Source organism: Cucurbita pepo, chromosome LG18 (genome assembly GCF_002806865.2).
Source record: "Cucurbita pepo subsp. pepo cultivar mu-cu-16 chromosome LG18, ASM280686v2, whole genome shotgun sequence".
NCBI classification, from domain to species: domain Eukaryota; kingdom Viridiplantae; phylum Streptophyta; class Magnoliopsida; order Cucurbitales; family Cucurbitaceae; genus Cucurbita; species Cucurbita pepo.
Window position 1 is genome coordinate 7,423,702 of NC_036655.1, and position 25,105 is coordinate 7,448,806.

General features: G+C 37.7%; 6 protein-coding genes, 1 non-coding gene and 1 pseudogene across 8 annotated transcripts; 4 read left to right on the forward strand and 4 right to left on the reverse strand.

The window, feature by feature from the left end:
- Positions 1-114: 114 nt before the first annotated feature.
- LOC111779543 (protein NEN1-like) lies at positions 115-3,334 on the reverse strand. 2 transcript variants are annotated; one of them, XM_023659602.1, is made up of 7 exons: positions 2,955-3,334; positions 2,641-2,798; positions 2,065-2,111; positions 1,915-1,978; positions 1,523-1,599; positions 770-1,480; positions 115-445 (listed from the first exon to the last, which is right to left on the reverse strand). In XM_023659602.1, the coding sequence occupies exons 1-7, from the start codon at positions 3,232-3,234 to the stop codon at positions 214-216; spliced, it is 1,569 nt and encodes a 522-aa protein (XP_023515370.1). In that variant the 5' UTR covers positions 3,235-3,334; the 3' UTR covers positions 115-213. The 2 variants fall into 2 exon arrangements, with proteins under 2 accessions (XP_023515370.1, XP_023515369.1); XM_023659601.1 differs by having other exon boundaries at positions 770-1,599.
- Positions 3,335-6,079: 2,745 nt separating this feature from the next.
- Positions 6,080-7,915, reverse strand: LOC111779621 (NAC domain-containing protein 100-like). Its single transcript, XM_023659706.1, has 3 exons — positions 7,370-7,915; positions 7,024-7,301; positions 6,080-6,943 (listed from the first exon to the last, which is right to left on the reverse strand). The coding sequence occupies exons 1-3, from the start codon at positions 7,611-7,613 to the stop codon at positions 6,350-6,352; spliced, it is 1,116 nt and encodes a 371-aa protein (XP_023515474.1). The 5' UTR covers positions 7,614-7,915; the 3' UTR covers positions 6,080-6,349.
- A 2,878-nt stretch (positions 7,916-10,793) lies between these two features.
- Positions 10,794-14,859, forward strand: LOC111780243 (pentatricopeptide repeat-containing protein At4g21065-like). The gene is made up of 2 exons (XM_023660594.1): positions 10,794-12,654; positions 14,775-14,859. The coding sequence occupies exon 1, from the start codon at positions 11,032-11,034 to the stop codon at positions 12,613-12,615; it is 1,584 nt and encodes a 527-aa protein (XP_023516362.1). The 5' UTR covers positions 10,794-11,031; the 3' UTR covers positions 12,616-12,654; positions 14,775-14,859.
- On the reverse strand, positions 13,103-14,651 carry LOC111780244 (annotated as a pseudogene).
- Positions 14,766-16,035, forward strand: LOC111780245 (photosynthetic NDH subunit of subcomplex B 4, chloroplastic-like). Its single transcript, XM_023660595.1, has 6 exons — positions 14,766-15,013; positions 15,102-15,137; positions 15,239-15,398; positions 15,511-15,566; positions 15,640-15,711; positions 15,796-16,035. Exons 1-6 carry the CDS (start codon positions 14,915-14,917, stop codon positions 15,907-15,909), a joined length of 537 nt encoding a protein of 178 aa, XP_023516363.1. The 5' UTR covers positions 14,766-14,914; the 3' UTR covers positions 15,910-16,035.
- Positions 16,036-16,211: 176 nt separating this feature from the next.
- LOC111780760 lies at positions 16,212-16,296 on the reverse strand. Its single transcript, XR_002812904.1, has one exon. It is a non-coding gene; the product is annotated as a small nucleolar RNA R44/J54/Z268 family (small nucleolar RNA).
- Positions 16,297-18,401: 2,105 nt separating this feature from the next.
- LOC111780143 (expansin-A1-like) lies at positions 18,402-19,967 on the forward strand. The gene is made up of 4 exons (XM_023660452.1): positions 18,402-18,512; positions 18,593-18,735; positions 18,832-19,144; positions 19,208-19,967. The coding sequence occupies exons 2-4, from the start codon at positions 18,597-18,599 to the stop codon at positions 19,512-19,514; spliced, it is 759 nt and encodes a 252-aa protein (XP_023516220.1). The 5' UTR covers positions 18,402-18,512; positions 18,593-18,596; the 3' UTR covers positions 19,515-19,967.
- Positions 19,968-20,703: 736 nt separating this feature from the next.
- LOC111780142 (chlorophyll a-b binding protein P4, chloroplastic) lies at positions 20,704-22,030 on the forward strand. The gene is made up of 3 exons (XM_023660451.1): positions 20,704-21,085; positions 21,188-21,603; positions 21,684-22,030. Exons 1-3 carry the CDS (start codon positions 20,880-20,882, stop codon positions 21,818-21,820), a joined length of 759 nt encoding a protein of 252 aa, XP_023516219.1. The 5' UTR covers positions 20,704-20,879; the 3' UTR covers positions 21,821-22,030.
- The last annotated feature ends 3,075 nt before the right edge of the window (positions 22,031-25,105 follow it).

A 25,105-nucleotide genomic window follows, 5' to 3' on the forward strand; every position in this document is an offset into this window, starting at 1 on the left:
CTAAAGATATAATAATAATCAAATAATTAAAGAAACAAGCATTTTATACAATCAAACAAAACAGACAAAGGGAAAAGGATGTTTTTTTTTTTTTCTTCTTTTTCTTAAAATAATGAAAGGGGATTTATTGACAATTTGAATGTTAGTCAGTGAACTATGTATAATAACGACATCAGAGCTAGTTCAATAATGGGACAACTTGATCTCCCATTTCTAGGAATGGATGATCAATTTTTTTGCTACCAATCTAATGCCTGCACTCTGTTGATAATCATATGTATCCAAGGAAATGAATGCATCTATGATGCCTCCTGGATTGATCAGGCTATCAAGCTCTACAGCGTCGAATTTACTGAATATCAGCCTTTGTGCACCGCCTGATGCTTCTTTTTGATACATCTCTGTAGCGTAAATCGCCATGTCTCCACTTACAGCAGTTGGAATGCTGTGAAAGAACAAATTTAATTCCATTACAAACTCATCAAGAAGAGGAAATTTATGAACTTACAGAGCAGATGACTCGATTCAAATGGCAAGAAACGGAAAAAAAAAATAATAAAAAAATAATAATAATAAAAAAATAAAAATAAAAAAAGATTGAAGCAAGCAAGCATGCAGATCATATGTTGGACTAAACTTCCTCTGGTTTTGTTTTTCTGTTCCTTTTCCCTCATTTCATAGTTCAAATCTTTCATCAAAATGTTTGTAGATAAGATATATATAGTCAGTTTGCATGTCAAGCGATCAGGTGGAAGGAAGTATGACTTACTGTAATCTCATTGTCGGGTAGTTGAAATAGCCATTCTTTCTCATCACCACAGGCCTCCACTCAGAACCGCTGCCAGATTCGGAGAATAATCTCTGAGCCACGCCATCAGATGCTTCAAGAACCCTGCATAAACTTGGTGGTACATCAACCACAAAATTCAACCTTGGACGGCCAGCATAATCAGTGAATTTTGTGCTTATGCCAAATCGAACTCTCAGATTATTACAAAGAAGCTGTAAGCAGTCATCTTTGTGTGATAATTGTATTCTTTGACTCCCACGAAAAAATGGCACGAAAGATGCAGTGATGGACGAAACAGACACCTGATCAGGCTCCAAAAATTCAGTAGCAGCACTAAGACTTGTGGAAGTATTCTCTGTGGGAGATGCTTCAGTGGATACCGGGGCATGTTCTTCTTCCATGCTGGAATATGTTTCAAGCGATTCACCTGCTATTTGGTCACTGAGAGTGCCCATGTTAAAAGAATCTGATTCAGTTGCATCAGAGTCAGCCACCAGATTCGAGGCTCCATCCTCAGAGCTGCAAGTTACAAGGGATAATATCGGATGAGCTTCCCCTTGTTGATCTGTTAGAGATATGGGGCTACCACCAATCCTTGAACTTGACGAACGAGTATTACTATTTGCATTAATCCCCTGTGGGGATGATTTTGCAGCACTATTATTTGCATTAATCCCCTGTGGGGATGATTTTGCAGCACTATTATTTGCATTAATCCCCTGTGGGGATGATTTTGCAGCACGACGCCTAGTAACAGCATTTGGAGAAATCCAACTGTTCTCTGGGAAAACTTCGGGAAGACTTGATTCCTGTAACCAGACAACCGTTTTAATCTAACCCACCATACTTTTCTAACATAAAGTGGTCATTATAAGAGAGCTAATACAACTATGCTGATGTCAGATTAAGTTAACTTTAAAAAGAAAACGAAAGAAAAAAGCTACTACAAGAATGTATCCACATGGCAGGTAAGCAAAATGGAGATAAGTATTGTCAATTGATATAAAAACTTACAATGAAGCAACTGGAACCTATTGATGATCTAAATTCGAAAAGAAATGCAGAGCTACCAAGGGCATAGATCCAAGTGGTCAATATTCAGATAATGCAACAAAAATTCTTACCAGAAACAAGACAGTTGCACAATACTTCAGAACTTCGAGATTCATCCTGACATCATCCAAACTCCTGGAGAATCACACAGACAAAGTCAGATACAAAGAAAGCGATCCTTTGATTTATGTTCAAAATTGCTAGCAAGTTTGAAGAGTTGCCTGTGTGTTTGTTGTCCTATCCCGAAATAGGAAGCAAGAGTAGCCATCTACAGGGAGAAAAGGAACGTCGAAATCAAATAAATAAAAAGTTACCATAGCTTCTATAAATCAGAACATGTATGAAGATTCATTATATAAAGCAAGAATGTCGGGTTGAATTCAATAGAGGAGCTCAGTGCAAGGATCTGATGGGAAATATCATAGCAATAAGCCTATTCTCACCACTTTATGCATAATTTTTAGAATTCGAATCTCTCATCATTACAGTTCCTCCCCAAAAAGAGGTTTTTCCAACCCTTCGTTAGCATAAAATTTACCGGTGATATATTAAATTGGCACATATCCTAGTGCCAAATGTTAACTTGGTTTAAGTCTCATATTTAGAGAGGTCAATCCCAAAACTTCAATTATTTCTACAAATTCCTGCTTGACTTCTGAATGTTGAAATCTCTAAACAATTTTGCTGAAGGCACCATCCAATGGATACTAGTTTACAGGTTTCTTGGGATCCCCTGAAGTTTGCATGAACACAAGTAGAAACATAGCAAGCATGCAACAGAGAAAGAATTCTGTTACCTTCATGTCGCCAGCTCTCCTTCCAAACTTTTGAGTTAACAATGCCAATGAATCAATTGTACCTTTCGGCTCTGGTGCTGGCATACCAATTTCTGCAAAAGCCTCCCTTATGCGAGCACAATCAAATCTCAGTATGTTATGGCCTGCCCATATCCGCCCTACAGAACAGTATCACAGCAGAAAACTCAAACGCGGCCATATAATAAAATTAAAATAGAAGACGCATGGACCATTCAGAAAGGTAATCTAATTGAGATAAAACATTTTGCAGCTTGGTTTCAATTGGCGGGCAGTAGAGAATAATTAGAGAGTACCGTGAAGGATATCGTAAACCCTATCAGCAATTTGGGCGAAAGTAGGAGCAGAAATGACGGCATCTCTAGTAATTCCATTGCATCGCACAGATAAGGAGGAAATGAGGGAGAGATCAGAGGGTCGAACGAGAGTGGAATAGCTCTCCAACTCATCCAGCTTCCTAGGGCACACCAGAATGGCTCCAAACTCCAAAATGGAAAATCTCTGCCCTTGGCGGGTCGGAACGGTGGTCTCCACATCAAAGAAGGCAATCTCGGATCGGTCCCCCGTCGGACCCATGATTGAACAGAGAGAATTTTGAATCAAGAGAAGAGAAGTAGATTGGCGTTGAGATTGAAAAGTGGAAGGCGCGAAGAGGTGAAGTAATTATAAGGATAAGGACCGCCGTGGGTTTGGAGGTTGCTTCGCGAAGTGAACTTTCAACGATCGGGATCATCGGGCTGATTCTGAAGCCCATTTCAAATAACCCAACCACTTCCATGGGAAGGAGCTTATTTTATTTTATTTTATTTTATTTTATTTTATTTTTTAATGTTTTATTTTCAACTTATAATTTAGTCCAACTTCCACTAAAAATAAAACTAATTTAATTTCTCAATTTTTTTAATATATATATATATATATATTATTTTTTTATTTTTTATTTTTTATTTTTTATTTTTTATTTTTAATAATATTGAGTTTGATGGAATAGGGTACGGCAGGTATCTGATCCCAAGGATGGGAGTGGAAGACTGAGTAAGCCATTTCCTGAAAGACAAGTTATGTGCCTAAACTACCAACCCCTAACTTCCTCCTCATTCCCAAGTTTTCCCTCTCAATTTTTATTTATTTATTTTATTTTTTTTAAGAATTATTCAAAATAATTCTAAATTTTCAATTTTATTTCTACTAAAAATTGAAAAATAAAATAAAAAATGCAACTCAATTACGAGTCAACGAGAGACTGAAGTGCATGGGCCAAGTGAATAGGAATGCAACTCAGTGGACCACTTGCCGAGCTTGATAGGTGGTGGTATCACACTTTTCTCAAATGAATCGTAGGTGTCACTCTTGTCTCATACGACTTTGTTTCGATGTCAGGATCTCTCTTTTTCTTTTTACTAATATGACCAATATATTTATGCTTTCTTTTTATATTATATTAAACACAATTTGCATGTGTGAAAAATGAAGCGATGTTGAGATGAAACGGTGTTTAAAATTTTTAAAAATCATATGAAATTATAAAGTTGGCCATTAATTTCTTATTTTTAATTTATAACATTTTAGAGTGGAAGAAGGCTTAGAAAAAAGTAAAGGATAAGATTGTCTTTTTATTTTTTAAATATGGAGCATACATTTAGATCACTCAGTTTATTTTTATATCATAATTAAACTAAATTAATATATTCATTCCGTCATAAACAACTCTATTTAATTAACTATATTTATGTTTTCCATTTACATATAAAATAAACTCTATTTAAATGGTAATTTATTTTCAACTGAAATAGAAATGTTGGATTTGTTTTACTTTTTCAGTAATAATCATCCAATATTTGGAGAGAGACAAAATTATCATCAATTCATAACAATTTAGTAAAATTAAAATAATGTATAAATAAAATAATTTTAGGTATTTCAAATAAAAATAAATATTTAATGTCATATACTTTATAATAAAATTCAAACAATATAAACTAACTTGTTTTTAGGGGAAAAACACGTCAAATTAATATAAACTTAAATCATAACGAAAAGACACTAATATATTATTTAATTATTTTAAATTTGTGTAAGACATTTTCATTAAAAAAATCTTACAAAACAAACATAATTATTTAAATATTTAAATATTTTCGAACAACCTAGTAAATTTTCCAACAAGACAAACATGTAAAAATATTAGACATATGTATTTTCAAACTTAGGAAAATAAATATGCTTCACAGCTATTATTTACTGTGCTTTGGGAGAATCACAGCTTCATTGCTTATGGGACTTGTATTGCACTTAGGATTCATATTTGGGTTCCTTTTCATACGTTGCTATCCATCAAAAGTAATTATTAATCGAATAAAATTATTAATTAATTATAATGTAAAGTATAGATGCATAAATAAATCGAGACTATAATTAAACTAAGATGATCTTGAAAATATGAAATTATAATTAAAAAAAAAATCTAAATTATTAATAGTTAAGATAGAAACCGACTGTTAAAGCATTAAGACAACGACTCTCTACATTGGAATGATACTGTATATTAATGTAATTACAGATTTTCTTTTGAAAACCCTACCACGTAATTGGAAGAAAAAATGTAAAAAAAGAAAAAACAGTATTTTTTATTAAAAGAAAATTGTAAAGAGTATTTGAGTATGGACGGGGCGACTTTCTTAGGAAAAAGACAGCTGGAATGTGGGAGCCACATAAAAACGCGGTGACGTGGCTGGTTACAGCCGACGGGAAGAAAAACGACGTATTTTGACGGCATGGTGGTGACGGCAGCAACGACCTGAACCTTCCTCCTCCAATTGGAGATGGGCGGGTAAAAGGAAAGTGGGCCCCGCTGATTGCGTGTGCACCCAAAGAAGGGGGTGTAATTGTAAATGGCCAAACTCCGTCAGATATCCAGGAGTGGTGGTGGACCCCACCTCCAATTCCTGAATGACGCTCCGCCGTTCGCGGTTTCCTTTTGCTTTATGCATCGGCGGAGTCGGAGTCGGAGTCGGAGTCGGAGTCGGAGTGGATGCATGAATTAGGACATGGTTGCGCCTTTAGAAATTGACAAAATACTCCTTACACTTTCAAATAATAATAATAATAATAATTTATTCAGACTATTTTTAGTTTGTTTCATGAATCTTTTTGTTCCTGAAAAATACATTAATTTGTTTTTTTTAAAATTTTAATATAAAAATTAAATCATAGAAATTCTCTAATTTTGTGAATGAGGTCGAGACAGGAATCCAAAATGGGAAATTTTAAATCTGAATTATAATTCTTCAAAATGGGAAATAAAGGCAATAATGGGAGATGGAGCCAACATTTCTATATTTACACGTCTCATTCTTTATTTATAATATTAAACTAAATAATTAAAAAAAAAATAAAAATTAATATAAAAACAAAAAACAGATTAGTTATCCACCGACTCAAATCTTTATTCATTTTCCCAAATATCCTCAAATCATAAATTCAACATAAAACCAACCCCACCTTCTAATTTAATTTTCATTCACCATACAATAATAATAATAATAGTAATATGTTTAATTTTCATACATTTTTTTTTTTTTGGTTTCTGATCATCTAGACAAGCACCCACATTCTCGAGCTAATCAAAATCCCAAAATTCCCATTTATTAGTTTTTTTTTTAATACTTCATCCTCAACCTGTCGTTCGTTTTCAGTAATTCCAGAAGTCGTCGAGGTCGATCGGCGCCATAGGAGCCGGCGGAGCTTCTTGAGAATTGTCTAATGGTCTGCGACCCATTTCATGATTGGGAAGAATCGATGATATTTCGTTGTTGACATCGGTGGTGAGGCACGTTTCTTGAGAGATACTGATTTTGTCCGTCTCTGGTTTGAATGATTCTCTAATGTTTCCGCCATTGACGTTCTGAATCAAAGCTCTGAGGAGTGATTGTTGCTCTTGCAAAAGAAGGGCGCTTGGGAATTGTAGATTTGGAGTCTGATTTGGCGGTGGAAACACTGAATTTGAATGTGGGTTTCTAGGAAACGAGTTGATTGAATTGGGAATAACAGAGAAAACAGAGGAATTGTAAGAAGAAGCCATTGGTTGGAGTTTTCTTTGAGAATCCATGGCGATGGAGAAGCAGGGCACGTTATTAGGCAATTGAACAGCGCATTTAGTTTCTCCATCAAATGAAAATGAATCCGTTAATGGAGGAAGATTCGAGTGACCAAACTCGTTCCCGGAGATGTCTACCTTTTTCCCAGTGGAGTTCTTCTCAAACACCCTGCAAATCACCCACTCATTCTGCAGAGAAAACAGAGTAAACGATGAGATAAACTAAAAACAGAGGAAGAAACAGAGAGTTATGAGGATGGAATTCATACCCTGGCAGCTTTGGGGAGGTTTAAAGCAGAGAGTTTACCCTCCAAACGATATTCATGCATAACCCAATTAGATTTCTCCCCTTTTGGAGCTCTTCCACGGTAAAAAACCAAGGTTTTCTTCATACCCACAAGAGATTTTCCTCTGTAAATGTCTTTATCTTTCCCTGTAGCTTTCCAGTAGCCAGCTTCAGTTGCTCTGTTGGTCCTCAATCCAGTTGGGTATTTTCTATCTCTCACACAGAAAAAATACCATTCTTTTTCTCCCATTTTCGCCTTCCCTGAAAACCCCAAATCATCAGAATCAAAAAGAACAAAGGAGAAAGAGTTGATAAAGAGAGATTATTACAAGGCAAATCCCAAGGCTCCGACTTGTTGAGATCAACATCCCCAATCGCCCTGCAAGAGAAGCTGCAATCCATGACCTTATGGAAGAGGTAATGAGAAATAAGCTCTTCATCAGTGGGATGAAACCGAAAGCCAGGCGGCAATTCCAAATGATCTTCTTGGTTAAGAACACCACCACCAGGAGCAGCAGCAGCAGCAGCAGCAGGCATGTTAGCAGGCATGTTAGAAGGCTTAGAAGTGTTCATTTCTGGGCAAGCTGCAGAGGTTTGAAGGTTTTAAAGGAGTTGAGTAAGAGAAAAACAAAACGCAAGAAGAGAAGAAGGGGAGGGAGAAAGAAACGGTTAAGAAAAAGGTGTGGAAAAAGGTAGGGAGGGAAAGGATGGATATTGTGTCATGGCAGCCAAAAAGGCAGAGTATGAAACAGAATGAGCCCTAAATAGTGGGTTTTTATGAGCAACACAAACGTGGTCTGTAAGCCAAACGCAGCTCCCTCGCCAGGTTTGTTAGTTTCAAGCCCCTTTCACTTTCCTTCTCCATTCATCCATCATCATTCAACAATTTCACTAACAAAAATAAATAAATAATACAACTCACTTCTTATTATTATTAATTTTATTCTTTTTCTCTCTAATCACAGCTCATCTCTCACAAGGACATTTCAGTCATTTCCCAACTCATAATTTTCTCTTTTTTCTATTAATCACTTAAGTTGACCTACTTATTAGATTAGACCAATAAATAAATAAATAAATAAAAAGATTTTGAAAGGATGAAGTTAAATTTTAGAATGGTCACCCACTTTAATATTAAAGTCAAATTACAAATGTGATCCCAATAATTTGGAGATAATTATTTCGTATTAAACTAAATAAATTTTACTTATTTTATTCACTCCCAACTAATACAATTAACTAAATAAATAAAAAAATATATATACGCTCGTTGTCACGTTAAATAAAATGTATTAATATCGTAACGACAACATTAAATAAAAAATTTATTAATATTAAAAGTTTTAATAAATAAATTTAGGTTGAATTAAGGAGAGAAAGGAAGATGCTTTTGAATGATGTATAGCATAGGCGGCCCCTAGGTTAATAGGTAGGATGAAGTATAGCCAATTGAAAATCAAACTTAATTCCTCGCGATGAAAACAAAACTATATGGTAGATGAATATGTATGACATATAATAAGGTACAAAATTATTTATTCAAACTATATACTTTTTTTTATTATTAATTATTCCTGGGACCATACTAAAATCATCCATCAAACCTAGTTTGTTTTACTAAAATAAAAAATTAGTATGAAATAAATATTGTTTCCTTTAATTATTGGACCTCATACCATAAATCATTTTCTTATTTTATTATAATATTCAGATTTCAAATACCATATATTAATTTTTTAAAAAAATAACAATGAAAATTTATTATTATTATTATTATTTGAATTTAATATTTTACAAAAGTTGAAATATTATGCAATGGTTCAAACATTTTGATTGTATTAAAATTTAAATGAAACAAAAAGATAAAAACTGAGAGAGGATAAGAGATTGTCAATCAAATCTGGTGCGCACGAGTGGGGGATATCCCATTGCAGAAATGGTCAAAGTCTTGATCTTCCACGTTCGACCGTTGACCAGTCTACTTTTCTGCCCAATCAGAACGCTTCAAAGCGACAGCCGCATCATTACGTGGCACTGCCACCTTCCATAATTTTCTTTTTTACTTTTTTAATATTTTAAATATTAGAGTTTAGGTTTTCTTAATATTAATTTCAGTCTTTTATTATGTATTAACATAGAATTTTAGATTATTTTATTAAAATTAATAGTGAATTTTATAATATGTCTGTAATATCTTAATTAATTGAACTTGTAAGATTTTTTTTGTTGAAATTGATATAAATGATTTAAAAAATATATAATATTTTTTGCTTAGAAGAAATGTAATGGGTAGCGTATGATCCATTTTCTAACATTTAAAATTATAATTCGATGTATTGATTAGTTTATTTCAAATAATATATGCATCGTTATCAAATCTAAAGAAATTGTTTGGTATACTTTTGTTTCATTATTCATCCAATAATTGGAGTGTTATTATGGTGGAGAAAAAGCAACACCCACCGTCCACGTGTCTCTTCTTAAGAAGCCAACTAAAACTCAAGTAGGAAGAATCGACAACTAGTCACATCTCCCCGTATATTTTGTGGCGTTTTAAATGTGGGGTATAGCCATAATTTCAGTGACCAGTCATACATCTCCGTATTCATTCAACAAGAACACACCTTAGTCAAACATAGCCATAACATAGAGCAGGACAACACAAAATCTATATTAAAGATGTTTGACTCACCAAGTTACTTCCACCTTGATTCCATCACGTGTTAGAATTACATATTTCTAATATTTTTATCTAACAACAACGATTAAATTCTCTTTTAACTCTGATAAACGATTGAATATGAGATCAGGTAAAATTATGTTTTTATTTATTTATTAAAGAAATATTATTTGGTTGTCAGCTGAGGTTATCAAATTGAATTGAGACAAAGGAATTGGAGTAGGCATATGATATTAGCAAAAGAAAACAATGATTAATATTATAAACAAAGTTAGGGTGGGGCATGTTTGATGGATTTCAAGCATGCAAACTTGGAAGGGAACAAGCATATGGCAGAATATGATTGGGTAAAATAAAGCTTATAAAAAAGAAGGGTATATTAAAATTAGGCAATAGTCGGCTTTCTTTGAAGCGTATATATATTATATATTAATTAACATTATCTCATATTATTTTGTTTCAAACATTGCCTAACTTGGGATGTTATTTCTTTCATAACACCACAATTATTTCAAATTGTTGGATGATGGAAGTCCCACATCGACTAATTTAGGGTGTGATCATGGGTTTATAAGTGAGGAATACTAACTCCATTGGTTTGAGGCCTTTTGGGGAAGCCCAAAGCAAAGCCATGAGAGCTTATGCTCAAAGTGGACAATATCATACCATTGTGGAGAGTCGTGTTCGTATTTTTTATTTTTGGAAGTTTGAAGATCTTGTATCTAATTCTCTTTAGAAGTATGTCTCTCGAAGCATTTCTTACCTCAAGGGAATGTATTGTAAGATCTCACATCGTTTGAGAGGGGAACAAAGTATTCCTTATAAGGATGTGAAAACTTATGCTTAGCAAATATGCTTTAAAATCGTGAGGTTGACGACGATACGTAACAAGCTAAAACGGACAATATCTACTAACGGTGACATGAAGTGTTACATATGATGAATTTGAACGAGATTTAGCTTGGAGGGAATTATTTAGCTTCAACTTCGAGAGTTCAAGAGATTAACAAAGAGGGATTTAGCAAAATATCATCGAATAATAATATGTATGAAAGATTGCAACTTTATGGGCTATATTCATTTGGGTTTGTGTAAGATGGTTTGAGAATTCCATACCAAAAGAAAAGAGAAGATGGGTTGCAATGGATTGGTAAGATGGTCAATTTTGTTCAACATTTTGGGCTAAACGAGTGTGTCTACCCAACATGGAAATAAAAACTGAGCTAAAGAATAGAGGATCATAAACTTCTGTGCTGACACGCCGGGATTTTGCAAGCCTTTGATTGAGCTTGCAGATCGAACACAATTGTTATGATCGTTCTCAACGGTGGAAAATCCAACTTGGCACGCTCTCTGTGCTCCCGAGTTGAGATCAAATTTCCACATTTTCAATTGCTCCTCCCCAAGTTCATTTGGAGTTCAGATCGAAAAACACCCACTGAAGCAATACCCAATGGTAGCTATTTTTCCAAGGAACAAAGATTTCTGTCTCTTTTCAAGCAATGCTCCGCCGTGAAAGACTTGAATCAAGTCCATGCTCGTACTATCCGGTCGGGTTTCGATCAGAATCTCTTCGTTCTTGGCAAACTCATTGAGTTTTGTGCGGTTTCGGCCCATGGCGACATGAATTACGCTGTTGCTGTTTTCAACCGAATCGAAAATCCAGATGGGTTTCTTTGGAATACAATGATAAGGGGATTTGGAAGAATTAGTAATCTGCCTAAAGCGTTTGAGTTCTACAAGCGAATGCTAGAGAAGGGAATAGCGGCAGACAATTTCACTTTTTCTTTCTTGCTAAAGATTTCTGGGCAGTTGGGGTCAATTATGTTGGGCAAGCAGTTACATGTCAATATTCTGAAACTTGGCCTCGATTCCCATGTGTATGTTAGGAACACGCTTATTCATATGTATGGCAGTTTAAAAGACGTCAAACTAGCACGCAACCTGTTTGATGAAATGCCCAAACCAGGTTTGGTAGCTTGGAATACAGTAATCGACTGTCATGTCTCTTGTGGGATGTACAACGAAGCACTTGCCTTGTTTCTTCAAATGTTGCAGAGTGGTGTAGAGCCTGACGAAGCCACACTGGTTGTGACGGTCTCAGCATGTTCTGCACTGGGTGCACTGGACTTTGGGAGGTGGGTTCATTCCCATGTGAAGCATAACGATAGAGGAAAGACTATTGCCGTTTTCAATTCATTGATCGACATGTACGCCAAGTGTGGAGCAGTTGAAGAGGCCCGTGAGATGTTTAATGCAACAAGTGGCAAGAACATAGTAACATGGAACACAATGATCATGGGATTAGCTACACACGGCGATGTAGAGGATGCACTGACATTATTCTCAAACATGTTAGCAGAGAAGATTGTGACTCCTGATGGCGTGACATTCTTGGGAGTATTATGTGCTTGTAACCATGGAGGAAAGGTGGAGGAAGGGAGGAGATATTTTGATCTAATGACCAAACACTGCAATATCCAACCCACAGTTAAGCATTATGGATCAATGGTGGACATTCTGGGACGAGCTGGGTTTGTAGAAGAAGCTTATCAGCTGATACGGAGTATGCCAATGGAGTGTAATGCTGTTATATGGAGAACATTACTTGCAGCCTGTCGGATGCATGGAAATGTTAAGCTCGGGGAGAGAGTGAGGAGCCATGTTCTTGAGATAGAGCCAGATCATAGTAGTGATTATGTTCTTCTTGCAAATATATATGCAAGCTCTGGTCAATGGAATGAAATGATGAAGGTCAGAAAATCAATGCAACGAAAAGGGGTGCAGAAACCAGAGCCTGGTAATAGTTTTTTGGAAATTAATCCATGCAGGAAGTTGGAGATGGACACTGTTGAGAATTATAACAATGCTGAAAGAAACGAAAGTTATATCTGAGTTTACAGTGTGCATTCGTTTGGAGTTCTTATTTAACAGGTAAGTCATCGCACCTGTGTCTTCTTCATTCATTTTATGTACTCTGTTACATTACAAACCATTGTTGAAAAGCAAAACATCGTAATATTGTCGAGGATTGTTGGAAGGGAGCTTATGCTCAAAGTGGACAATATCATACTAGTGTGGAGGTTCGTGATTCCTAACATGGTATCAGAGTCATGTCCTTAACTTAGCCATGTCAATAAAATCCTCAAATGTCGAACAAAGAAGTTGTGAGCTTCGAAGGTGTAGTAAAAAAGTGACGCAAGTCTCGAACAAAGGGTGTACTTTATTCGAGGGCTCCAGAGAAGAGAGTCTCACATCGACTAATTAAGAGGATGATTATGTTTATAAGTAAGGAATACATCTCTATTGGTGTGAGACCTTTTAAGAAAACCATGAGAGTTTATGTTCAAAATAGACAATATCATATCATTGGTGTGAGACCTTTTAAGAAAACCATGAGAGTTTATGTTCAAAATAGACAATATCATATCATTGTGAAAGTTCGTGATTCCTAACCAATATCACATCAAGATTTCAAAATGTTCTTCTCTTCATGCTACTACAAAGGGAGATCTAGGCAAGAGTTGTCTTGAACTTTAGGCAATTCAACCTATGTCAGCTTTTCCTTCTGTTCTTTCCACTCTTTGATATCTGCTTTTATCTTCTCTTGCACACTCGCACTAAATCCTGGGTATGGTTCATATTTGAACAAACTTTGAACAACCTGAAACCAAACATCAGAAACAACAAAGTTGCTTCAATATCGACACTGACAAGTAACTCTCCGAATAACCAGAGAAGAAATACCTCAAAAAACACAAAGAATGGAATCATTAGAAAGGGTTGAGCAAGATTGTCAAACAAAGCCGGTGCTCGTTTCTATCAGAAAGATGAAATTAAATGGCTTAAGAATCATGAAGAGATTCATCAATTCACTGAGATGAAGTAACCTGTCTAACCTCAAATATTCCATGGCCTATAAACTGATTGGTCCAACAGAACAACTGAGCAGCCAGTACTATCTGATGGACAACAAAAATGAACAAAATTTTAGACAGACAAACTCTCGTTTGAAATGGCCCCAACTTGCTCCCACCAAGATGTCAAACTTTAACACATCAACCAAACTCCAACTAGATTATATCAGATTGAGCTGTTTTTCAACGCTTGCCACTAATCCCATTCAATTCACTCAACAAGAGGATTAGAGATCGAAGTGGGTAAGCTATAGGAAACAGATTGATTTACTGCAAACCAAGGCCCCATAAATTAAATTGGAGAGAAAGCGGGGAATTACCTTCCAGGTCTGAGAATAACCAAGTCTAAAGGCGAGTATGCTTGCTCCAACCCAACAAATCAAGCAAAGCAAAGCGGCCATGGACCCCGCTTTCTTATCGAAGGCCACATAAGATGCAGCATATATTAAGGTGAAAAGAAATCCGAAATTCAAGGCCAGGCCGTGGTCAAACCCACAAGGGGATTTGGGAATAGTGTAGAAAGATGGGGTGAAGTACAAATACTGAGGGTGGTAAAGAAAATTGGCCACACAAACAGAACATGAATGAAAATGTTGACTGGGTTGCTGTGATAAGCGCCATAGAAGGCGAAATGCCTCTCCAGATCAAACAAACCAGTCTTCCCCATAATTAAATTTTCCGGAAAAATAGACAAATAACCCCAACACGAAACGAAACGATTGCTAGAAAAGGTTCTCAGAAGAGGCGAGACGTGCAAGCTGAGGTGACTGGAGAGATTATGAGGGTTGGGAAAGGAATACTGTCCCCTAAGGCAATCCCATTGATTGGAGAAGATAAGCAGTTTAAAGTAGAGTAATTAGGTGGTACTTTTATAAATTGACAAAATTTGGGAATGATCCTTTCAGTCTATTTTACTTGGATCCTTTTTGTTTTTTGGACAAACAATTTACATAATTTTTCCATTATAATAAACGTTTCATATGTTTATGTTCTTCCAAAATTTTCAATTTTAATTTTTAGAGTTGAAATATGTTCCAAATCTTTTTTAGTCTATTAGAATAAATAAGGTAAATTGTCGTGACAACAGATATTGATTGGTATAAATTTGTCGGAACTTATAAATGATGTAACCAACAGAGCTAAAAACTTTTCAAAGGGATGTATCATCTACAAGGGTGGACAGAAATGGTTCCCTTATCCTATCTTCCTTCTTCGTGCACAAATAAGAATCCAAAATCCAGGTAATAGCGAACAGTTCCATCTTTTCATCTCCAATAATGGCCAAGGCTATTGCAGGATTCAGCATGATCAACCCAACACTGCATAGCTCAAATCTCCACCCACACAAATCAACCCTCATCCCACATCCCAAACTGGTATAGTGTCGTCTTTTTTCTTTCTGCCTCTAAACTCCATCCATTTAAACGTGCTCTATTTTTTACCATTATATTATGATTGTTGCAGCCTTCGAACTCTGGTATTTTCGGTCATCAACAACTGGTAAGTTCCTCTGATTTCCACATACAATGAAAGTAAAATTGATTGACGAATTCATTATACGGGAGTAATCAGAAATTCATGGGATTTTGTGGAATAAATAGATTGAAGATACAAAGCGCCAAAGAGGCTCTATGGGCAAGGTGAGTGCTTTCCCAGATTGGCAATTGATGGCAGTTCTAGTTGATCACTTGGACGGCCAAAGAGACCTTGTTACCCACAAATCTATTGTGCATCTTAGCGATGAAGCTATAAAGAATGTCTGTAAGTGCTTAATTAGGCTGACTTTTATGGACAATTATTATTGTAGACCGCAGACAGAATTAGGCCATTCAAATGAAAACTAACCTTCACTTCAACCATTGTTTAATATCAGACAGTCTTTACATCATGTTCACATGTTGGGGATGTCTGTTCTTTGGCTCCATGAAGGTACCATACATTCACTTTCAATGGGTTTGGGTTAAGCCAAATAGTTGAGTACTGAACAAGATAATGGCTACAGGATCCATATTATGACTCAGAGGTGTACAGGAAAGATGGAGGAGATGGAACAGGACATTGGGTCTATGAGAAGGTGAAGTTCTTTTGTTGGGACTTGAGATCTTTAACCATGACACCACGTTGAAGGTTTTGTCTTTGTAAATGTCTGATCTTGCAGCAAGAGGACATTGAAGAAGCAGCAAGAGCAGACCTTTGGCGGGAGGAGCTGATAGAGGAGATTGAGCAGAAGGTTGGAGGGCTTAGAGAGTTGGAAGAAGCTGGAAGGAAATAAGAGCTTAACAAGGGATATTGGCATCCATTTGTGTCATTAGTATAATATAGCATAAACCAGTCTGTGTATACATTAAAACACTTCAGTTACAGTAGCTGTTGGCAATATAGGGATTGTTTCAGTAAATTCTTAGTTCTTTCCTTGTAGAAAAGGGAAACAAACGTAAACCAGCAGAAACCATCCAAAAGGTAAAAAGTATCAGTTCTTCTACCATCAGAGGTAGTGACAATCTTGTATAAAAATCATCACTTATGGGTCTGATAATTGTTTTAGGTTCATAAACAATGAAAACTAAGGATAAGTGAGCATCAGAGAGATTCCCAAAAGACGATCATCATTCTCAAGCTGAGATCTGATGTCCCTGTCTGTTTCATCGTCACTTGCTCAAGATTCATCAACAGAAAACTGGAATCCATAACTAAGCAAACAAACAGTAAAAGTCTTGAAGAAAAAGCGAGGATAGCAATGAACTTGTTCATCAAGTGAACAATAAGTATATTTAAAACCATCACAGGCAAAGAGAATTGGAAAACTTCCTCCAGTGTGGAGACGACGAGAACAAATAAACAAACTTTGAAACCATTGGCGATAGATTCACAAGAAACATCAGAATCCAGAGCCACTGGGGCGAATGAGACTAGGGTTTACAGAACGAAGTTGTATTATAGATAAGGGCATCAGCACCAAGTGGCCGAAGGAAACGAAGATTTGTGTATGAAGGCTCCAGCCCAGTATGAAGGCCCATGATTTGGTTTGAACGGGCTGCTTGTTTTGTGATGGGCTTGAATGTGCTGATCAAATCAAATATTGGGTTAGGTTACTTCTCTGCCCAATGACTCAATAATTATAGTCCTTGCAGTTCTAAAACCCAGTAAAAAGTGATCATCTGATGCAGTGAAAGGTAAAGCAAGTAGTTTTGAATTCAAAATGGTGGGAGTAAAGGGCTCTGTTTGAAAAGTCGGATTGACAAGAGAAGAGTTGTAAAGAAATTGGCGGGATGGGAGGCGCGCATGCAGCATTCAAATATACCTTTAAATTTACTGCTAACTTTTTCGATGGACGTTGGGAGAGTTATTGGCAGACATTAAATGGGGTTCGTTTGTTGCTTAGGCTCTGTGTGCTTTCCATTTGAAAGAAAAACATATCTGAACAGAGAGAAAATGAAATGACCAAAACAAAAGGAGAGAAATAGAGAGAGAGAGAGAGAGGGTTTTTATGATATCGAGAAGAACAGTAAAGCAGGGCAGAGTACAAGCTGCTTGTGCAGTAAACAGAGCAAAATGCAGTTAGCACTGCAACAGCCACTCGCGGCAACGTGCCACTGGCGGAGCATCCCCATCTGCTTTGACAGATATGAAAAGGCGGGTGGAAGGCATGGCCTGGGAACTCGATGAACAAATGGATGGCCTAGGGGTCCCGCATAACATAGAATCCAATACAAAGTTAAAGGACTTAGTTGCTTATTTGTGGTTTCAATGCAAGCAGAAACACAGTGTACGTGGGCTGTTCATCCTTACATCATCCATGTGATTGCCAATACTGCAGCTTTCCAAACAATGTTCCAAACAGAGCATTAGGGTTTCACAAAAAGTTTGATGGGTTATTGTAAAGATTTGAATTTTGTGTGTTTTTGGGCATCCAGTGATGGAATGACACGAGAGGAACAGTAAAGTGAAAAAGGTGGATTCTTTTGATAGCTTGTTCACGAGGGTTATTCATGAAAGTAAATGAGGCGGCTTTTTGAATTTGGGGTATGGATTCACCATTTGTATGAACCTTAATTAATTTGCTTATTCATTCCGTCCAACTTTTTGGCTGTAAAGTGATGATTTTAAAAAGAAACAGAGGGAAAACAAGAACAAGTTACAGAGCATAATGATGTCCAAATTCAAACATTTCTTTTTCATCTTTTGAATTGATTTTGGCTCCACAAACCCAACATTCAACCCATTTAAACATTTGAATGGAGTCCTACTTAACCTTCCTTTTGGCTTTCCCATGCGTGAATGCTCCAAAGAGCACGCCTAAACAGGTGCAGCTAATGCTTTAGAACTAAGAAATGATAGCAAAATGCCCAAAAGAAGGTTAAAGAAACGGCAAAAAAAGAAGGGTTAAAGTCCTTTTAGGAGGAGAGGATAAGGAAGTGAAGGATCTGTCAATGGCATTAGTAGAGCAAAAGGGTATGGGTCTAGCAGCGCGCTTAAGAGGGTCTAACTGTTATTAAAGGCAAAAACAGATAACTTTTTGGGGTTCTAAACGTTATTAAATTCTTTGGAAGGTAGAATCGTTCACCAAATTTCTGGGGAAAAAGTGATACTCATTCAAAAAGATTTAGAAAACCACGTGATTTCATGAAAAGATGTTATTCCCCACCACAGAACAGACAGCAACTGTATGGACATGGCAGTTTGATGCCCCCACACGTCGGTTATTATCCCTGGCGTTGGCTAAAGCAATGGCCAAAGAATATTTCTCGCCTCTCCTTTTCTCTATATATGCCCCACCCTCCTCCCCTGGCCTCACCAAAGCAGCCCTTCTGCCTCCTCTGCCTCTTTTCTTTGTCTTAGGCAATTTCACAAACACATCGTAGACCTTCCAAACAGGTACGTTAATCTCTCTAATCCCCATCATTTTAAGGGTGTTTTAGATTCGTCTTCGTGAAATTTACTGTTTTTTTTTGCAGGCAAATGGCGTTTCTTGGATTAGTCTTGGTGGGTCTTCTTCTATCTTTGGGATGTGATTCTGTTCATGGCAACAATGGAGGAGGAGGTTGGACTAATGCCCACGCCACGTTCTACGGTGGGGGCGACGCTGCTGGTACAATGGGTATGTAAAAAGATTAAAACTTGCGCATTTTTATAGAAACCCTCGAGCTGAAGTTAACAACCACAGGCTTTTCTGATGTTTCTGTTGTTGTTGCAGGAGGGGCTTGTGGGTATGGAAACCTATACAGCCAGGGATATGGGACGAACACAGCAGCTCTGAGCACAGCCCTATTCAACAATGGACTGAGCTGTGGGGCTTGCTTCGAAATCAAGTGCGTAAATGACGCAAGATGGTGTCTTTCAAGCTCCATTGTGGTCACTGCCACCAACTTTTGTCCACCAAACAATGCGCTCCCCAACAACGCCGGTGGCTGGTGTAACCCTCCCCAGCACCATTTCGATCTCTCCCAGCCCGTCTTCCAGCAAATCGCCCATTACAAAGCCGGCATTGTCCCAGTGGCATACAGAAGGTACTAAATTTGTTTAACTCATCGCTAAAGTGAAAAAGAGACTAAGCAGATATACAAATGCAGGGTTTCTTGTCAGAAGAAAGGAGGCATCAGATTCACAATCAACGGCCATTCATACTTCAATTTAGTTCTTATAACCAACGTAGGGGGAGCTGGGGATGTTCATGGAGTGTGGATCAAAGGGTCGAAAACAGGGTGGGAAGCAATGTCAAGGAACTGGGGCCAGAACTGGCAGAGCAACTCGTATCTGGATGGACAAAGGCTATCGTTCAAAGTAACCACCGGCGATGGGCGGACGGTGATATCCAACGGCGTAGTGCCAGCTGGGTGGAGATTCGGTCAGACATTTAGTGGGCTGCAGTTCCCATGAGCCGGAAGGCAACGTCAGAAGAAAACAGAAGAGAGTTTATTTTCCTTGGTCTTTTTAAGAACCTTTTAGGAAGTTGTGCTAGAAATTTGCAGTGTTGGAGTGGGCACTGTTTTTAATGTGTCCTCTTTCTCCTTTTGCTTTGGTATTTAGTGTTTTAGAGGGAGTTTGTGGGTTTGGGTTAGGGTTTGGGGTTCTGCTGTGTGTTTTTAAGGCAATGGCAGTGTGAAAGATGGTGGCAGCGGTAGGCATTTGACACCCGCCACTTTGTTTCTGCGTTATAGCTTAGGACATGGGAGTGTGTGGGGTTTATAATATGTAGTTTAGTATTAGGTTGGTTAACTCAAGAGGCTGTATTAAGAGATGTCTGTAACTACAGCTCTTTTGATACCTATTATGTCTTAAGATATATGTAGTTTGCTTCTATGTTCTTATACATTCGGTGTTCTATTTTCATGGAGGAATGTTTTAAAGAAAAATGGTGAGGATTCCTCATCGATCAGAGATTAGAACAAAACGCTTTTTACAAGGGTGTTGAAACTAGCTACAAACACGGAAAAGTATGACTTTCAAACACCAAAAACTCTGTAGCTCGAGTTACAACAGCAAAGAATATAAGAACAACTCTCTGGAAGAACGCTGCAATGTCACGAACGTGCAGGGTAACACGGGTGCATTTGTTCATTTTTTTACTGAAAGGTGCATGACATCTCAAGGCCACAAATGCATTTGTTTCAAGCTCCCATGAAATCCTAACACCATTTAGGTTTAGTAATCAACTCAAGCCACTCCAAGTTTGGTACAAAAAAAGTGACACCTTTAGGAAATAAGCATATTACCAAAGTGGTCAATTTGAGGCCCAACTATGTTGCTACCCAATTTTAGGCCCAACTTTTAACCAAGCCCACTGGACCTCGCAAAGGCCCAGGTCAATTTAAGCGCATTTTTTTAAAAATTGTTTAAAGTGGAGATTTCTTCTGATTGGAGGGCCACTTGTCATAGTCCAATTGGCAAGGTCAAGATTCCACGTGGATATATTCCTCAATCGTATCTCTGGCAGGAGACCCGCCCACGTAGGAAAGGTGTGGCCCCACATTATCATTTATCAACCAATGGAAGCATAGAAACAGATTGAAGATATTACTCAAAGGATAAAGCGATAAGGCCCCGTCGTCCCCTTCGGGCAGTCCAGAACTCCCGACCAATTTCCAGCCGTTAGATCGTGAAAATCTCGTGAATGAACCCTCAGATCTGAAGAGCGAACAAGAACCACAAACTTAGCATGGAAGTGATGTTACAAAGGCCTCCAAATTACTCCCCCATTTCTTCCTCAATCTCCCCCACACAAAAGTAGATCGTTCAGGAGAGATGGCCACCGTCACTACTCAAGCTTCCGCCGCTGTTTTCCGGCCATGCGCCGCCCGATCGAGATTCCTTACTGGTTCTTCCGGCAAACTCCACCGTATGCTGTCGGTTAAACCAGTCGCTGCTTCGTCTTCTTCATCTTTCAAGGTTGAAGCCAAGAAGGGAGAGTGGTTGCCTGGTCTGCCATCTCCGGCATACTTAAATGGCAGGTAAAACCATACACTAAAAATCTACTCTTAACTTGCGTTACGAACTAGAAGTTATTGGAAAAATTGGGTTTTCTCCTAAGCCAATGATTAAACGAAATGCAGTCTTCCAGGGGACAATGGATTTGACCCACTGTCTCTAGCCGAGGACCCAGAGAACTTGAGGTGGTTCGTGCAGGCGGAGCTGGTGAACGGCCGGTGGGCTATGCTGGGTGTCGCCGGAATGCTTCTGCCGGAGGTTTTCACGAAGATCGGAATCATCAACGCTCCTCAATGGTACGACGCCGGAAAAGCAGAGTACTTCGCATCGTCTTCGACTCTGTTCGTGATCGAGTTCATCCTTTTCCATTACGTGGAAATCCGAAGGTGGCAGGACATCAAGAACCCCGGCAGCGTGAACCAAGACCCCATCTTCAAGCAATACAGTTTGCCGCCAAATGAAGTCGGTTACCCCGGTGGGATTTTCAACCCCCTCAATTTCGCTCCCACTCAGGAAGCCAAAGAGAAGGAACTAGCCAATGGTAAGCTCTTAGAACTAAACCTCTAGATATAAACTCCAGATTTGTCTTATGATATGAATTGGTGTTTATTTCTTGTACAGGGAGGCTTGCGATGTTGGCGTTTTTGGGGTTCATTGTGCAACACAACGTGACAGGGAAGGGGCCGTTTGAGAACCTTTTGCAGCACATTTCTGACCCATGGCACAACACCATTGTGCAGACGTTCAGTGGCAACTAGATTTGGTTTGTAGGAAGAGAAGGTTGGTGTGTTAAAAGTAAATGGTTGAGATTGTTTTGAGAGCTTGTTTTTGGAATGTGATATGAAACAACATAGTGGATCTCAGTGTACAGTGGTGGGAGGCTTCCCATGTAGCTTGGATGTTGTTTAAATGACATGATCCTTCCACTTATTACACATTCCATGAACATGAATTGCCTTTTGCAGCTTCATTCAGCCTTCAAACTCTAAATCATCAAAACTTTCTTATAATTCTAACGAGATAGTCTTAACTAGTCAAGATATTATAAACATCTTACAAAAGATCCAAGAACACGTCGCCCCTTTTTCGAACTTCAGCTTTGAAGTACACTGAAAGGATAAAAACTGTTCCTTAGCTGATTATCGTTGATTGTTCTTCTTGAACTTGGGATCTGCTGTTCTGGGCTGGATTAGTTGATGTCTGTTAATGCTTCTAGAGGGACCAATCAGATACAAAAATACCACGCTATCTGTCTTCCATATTTCATAACAGTTTAAATTATACATTTGGAGTAAGCTTTTGTTGCAGAAAAGGGAAAATGAACATTATTTCATGAAACAATTCTCCCAAATTCATAATTTCACCACCTTCTTGACTATTTATCTTTTGATGGCTGTAAATCATGCAACCTTGGAAGTGATATTATATGGTCATTGTGTTTAAATAATCTACAGGTCGGGAAATGGATGTTCTTGAACTGTTTGCCAATGGTAGTGTACATCGTGAACCAGACTCAAGAAGGTGTAGAATTGTAATAGCCAAAGCCCACCGTTAATAGATATTGTCCGCTTTGGCCCATTACATATCACCGTCAACCTCACGATTTTAAAACGTGTTTTCTACAGAGAGGTTTCCACACCCTTATAAGGAATGTTTCATTACCTTCTCCAGCCAATGTGTGATCTCACAATCCACCATCTTGGAGGCTTAGCGTCTTTGCTAGCGCACCGTTGGGTGATGGCTTTGATACCATTTGTACCAGCCTAAGCCCACCAGTAGTAAATATTGTCCATTTTGGCCTATTATGTATTGCTATCAGTCTCTCGGTCTTAAAACCCATCTTCTAGGGAGATGTTTCCACACCCTTATAAGGAATGTTTTTGTTACCCTCTCTAACCAATATGGGATCTCACAAGAACAAATGACCAATTGAGTTATTATAGTATAACCTGTAGGTAGAATCGATTCAAGTATGAGACGTGAAAACTTAACAAAAAGAGATTGAAATGTTCTTATTATGCGAACAACAAGCTCATTGGCTGCATACAGTATCATGTAGAAGCGTTGCTTTATGCCTTCATGAGTGATCTGTGTAGAACCTATGATTGAAGGGTCAGAGTTCAAAAGGAAGTTCAACGTATTGGGAAGGAAAGATCAAAGAAGTGAAAGAAAAAGCATAAAATGGAAGTGAAAAAGGAACTTGGGAATACATTTGTAAAGTTAAAATTCTTAGCAATCCCACTATCAGAGAAATTGGATGTTCCTTTCTTCTTTTTCTTTGGATTATGGGGAAGTGATGCTTCACATCCACACTTCTTTCTTGTGGATGCTTTCTCAAACAACGGAATTTCTACCTACTTTGTTCGACCAAATGTCAGAGGAACACCAAAGAAACTGGGTCATTAAGTAACTTAGTGGATGGGATTCATTACTTTCACCCGTTCGAATCATTTCCATGTTGAGGATCCTTGGGAGGGAGTCTCACATTGGCTAATTAAGGGGATTATCACGAGTTTATAAGTAAGGAATACATTTCCATTGGTAAGAGGTCTTTTGGAGAAACAAAAAACAAAGTCACGAGAGCTTATGCTCAAAGTGGACAATATCACACCATTGTAGAAGTTCGTGGTTCCTAACATTTGATCTTTCTTTTCTAATTAATCAAGATTTCTTATGGGTACTAAACACTAACAGCTACTGCTACGATGTAGTTTGGCTATTAGGAGCATTTAGACTTCTAAAACAATCTATAATATGGCATAGAAAGCATAAGCAGAAAGACGTGTTATAGTGGGAAGTTGACTCTTAATCCCTGTGAGCTTTGGGCAATTTCTTCTGAACAAGTCAACTTTGGCTGAAAAGCCAATAATTTAGGGTGGAGATGGTGGGATTTCATGGAGTAAAAAAGCTTCTGACCATATTGATAAAAATAATCAGATTACATAAAAGAAAGGCCTTTCTTTTCAGATATTTGAAAGCATGCACTAGAGATGATAGTGGAAATAGCACTAATGGTTGGATTTTACTCCTCGCACAGTACAAATATAATACAAGTCACAGTGTAAAGTTGATAACCCATTCTTTGGGTTTAACTTTAGTGATTGAGACAGAGATTTCAAATTGTTTAACTGAAGATTGAAAAAAGAAAGAAAGAAAGAATAAAAGAAAACTGAAATGTAAGCAGAAAGCCATTTGAAATCTATGTTTCTTTCACTGAGTGAGAGTTTCAGTGCAAATGGACAACCAGGCTCACCAGAATTGAACAAATAGCAATAAATTCAATTGAACAAATAGCAATAAATTCAATTGAACAAATAGCAATAAATCAACTAACTTCCCTCAGAACTAAACCAAAGATAAGCTTATGGATGTGAAGCAATGGACGGTAGTTTTCACATGGGAGAGAAAACAGCAAAAGGAAAAATAGAGAAATATCAAGAGAAATCCCAAGAATGATTTGTGGCATTAGCTTCTGGGTCCTACAGCAGCTGATTTTCTGCATAATATGTGGTTTATATTTCATCCTACTAACAAAATATCTACATACTCCTTTGCTCATCAATCACGGACGACAATGACGTTTATCACTTCTGTTTAAGTGAAAATACTAGTTTTTGTGTGACATTTTGATCATCTAACATCTTTTCTTCCACAAAAGAGGGAGGCAAGGGAAAAGGATTTGGAAAAGGAGAACCCCAAGTTTATCACTTCAGATCAAGGGCCAGAAACCTTCCATCCAAGTTTGTATGTTTTACCATAGAAAGGGAAAAGAGTGGAAAAGAAAGGTGTTTCTGTGATCCAGTCTTTTGAAGTAAGTTTTTTTGGTGTTTTGTAGGGATTGAAGGGGAAAGGGACTTCGCTTTTCCTGTGTTATTTTTGGTTGGTCTGATATCTACTGAGGGTTCAAACTCAGACCTACCCTTCTAGGGAGCCTTTTTGGTGCTCACCAATTGACACTCTACTTTTGACATGCTTAGCTGTGTGGAATATTTCATCTTGTCCTGGCAGTTGGCATTATGTTGAGATATTGAAAGACATTTTCA

What these genes read in the sequence shown, in the direction of transcription:
- LOC111779543 (XM_023659601.1), bottom strand. Translation starts at nt 3,234, where the DNA reads ATGGGTCCGACGGGGGACCGATCCGAGATTGCCTTCTTTGATGTGGAG. An exon ending in GGAGAGCTGGCGACATGAAG is followed by an intron (nt 2,112 to 2,640) that starts GTAACAGAATTC and finishes TTCTCCCTGTAG; the next exon opens with ATGGCTACTCTTGCTTCCTA. An exon ending in ATAGGACAACAAACACACAG is followed by an intron (nt 1,979 to 2,064) that starts GCAACTCTTCAA and finishes GTGATTCTCCAG; the next exon opens with GAGTTTGGATGATGTCAGGA.
- LOC111779621 (XM_023659706.1), bottom strand. Translation starts at nt 7,613, where the DNA reads ATGAACACTTCTAAGCCTTCTAACATGCCTGCTAACATGCCTGCTGCT. An exon ending in GGAGCCTTGGGATTTGCCTT is followed by an intron (nt 7,302 to 7,369) that starts GTAATAATCTCT and finishes TGGGGTTTTCAG; the next exon opens with GGAAGGCGAAAATGGGAGAA. An exon ending in ACCTCCCCAAAGCTGCCAGG is followed by an intron (nt 6,944 to 7,023) that starts GTATGAATTCCA and finishes TTTTCTCTGCAG; the next exon opens with AATGAGTGGGTGATTTGCAG.
- LOC111780243 (XM_023660594.1), top strand. Translation starts at nt 11,032, where the DNA reads ATGATCGTTCTCAACGGTGGAAAATCCAACTTGGCACGCTCTCTGTGC.
- LOC111780245 (XM_023660595.1), top strand. Translation starts at nt 14,915, where the DNA reads ATGGCCAAGGCTATTGCAGGATTCAGCATGATCAACCCAACACTGCAT. An exon ending in TGAAGCTATAAAGAATGTCT is followed by an intron (nt 15,399 to 15,510) that starts GTAAGTGCTTAA and finishes GTTTAATATCAG; the next exon opens with ACAGTCTTTACATCATGTTC. An exon ending in TGTTCTTTGGCTCCATGAAG is followed by an intron (nt 15,567 to 15,639) that starts GTACCATACATT and finishes TAATGGCTACAG; the next exon opens with GATCCATATTATGACTCAGA.
- LOC111780143 (XM_023660452.1), top strand. Translation starts at nt 18,597, where the DNA reads ATGGCGTTTCTTGGATTAGTCTTGGTGGGTCTTCTTCTATCTTTGGGA. An exon ending in CGACGCTGCTGGTACAATGG is followed by an intron (nt 18,736 to 18,831) that starts GTATGTAAAAAG and finishes TTGTTGTTGCAG; the next exon opens with GAGGGGCTTGTGGGTATGGA. An exon ending in GTCCCAGTGGCATACAGAAG is followed by an intron (nt 19,145 to 19,207) that starts GTACTAAATTTG and finishes ATACAAATGCAG; the next exon opens with GGTTTCTTGTCAGAAGAAAG.
- LOC111780142 (XM_023660451.1), top strand. Translation starts at nt 20,880, where the DNA reads ATGGCCACCGTCACTACTCAAGCTTCCGCCGCTGTTTTCCGGCCATGC. An exon ending in CCGGCATACTTAAATGGCAG is followed by an intron (nt 21,086 to 21,187) that starts GTAAAACCATAC and finishes AACGAAATGCAG; the next exon opens with TCTTCCAGGGGACAATGGAT. An exon ending in AGAGAAGGAACTAGCCAATG is followed by an intron (nt 21,604 to 21,683) that starts GTAAGCTCTTAG and finishes TTTCTTGTACAG; the next exon opens with GGAGGCTTGCGATGTTGGCG.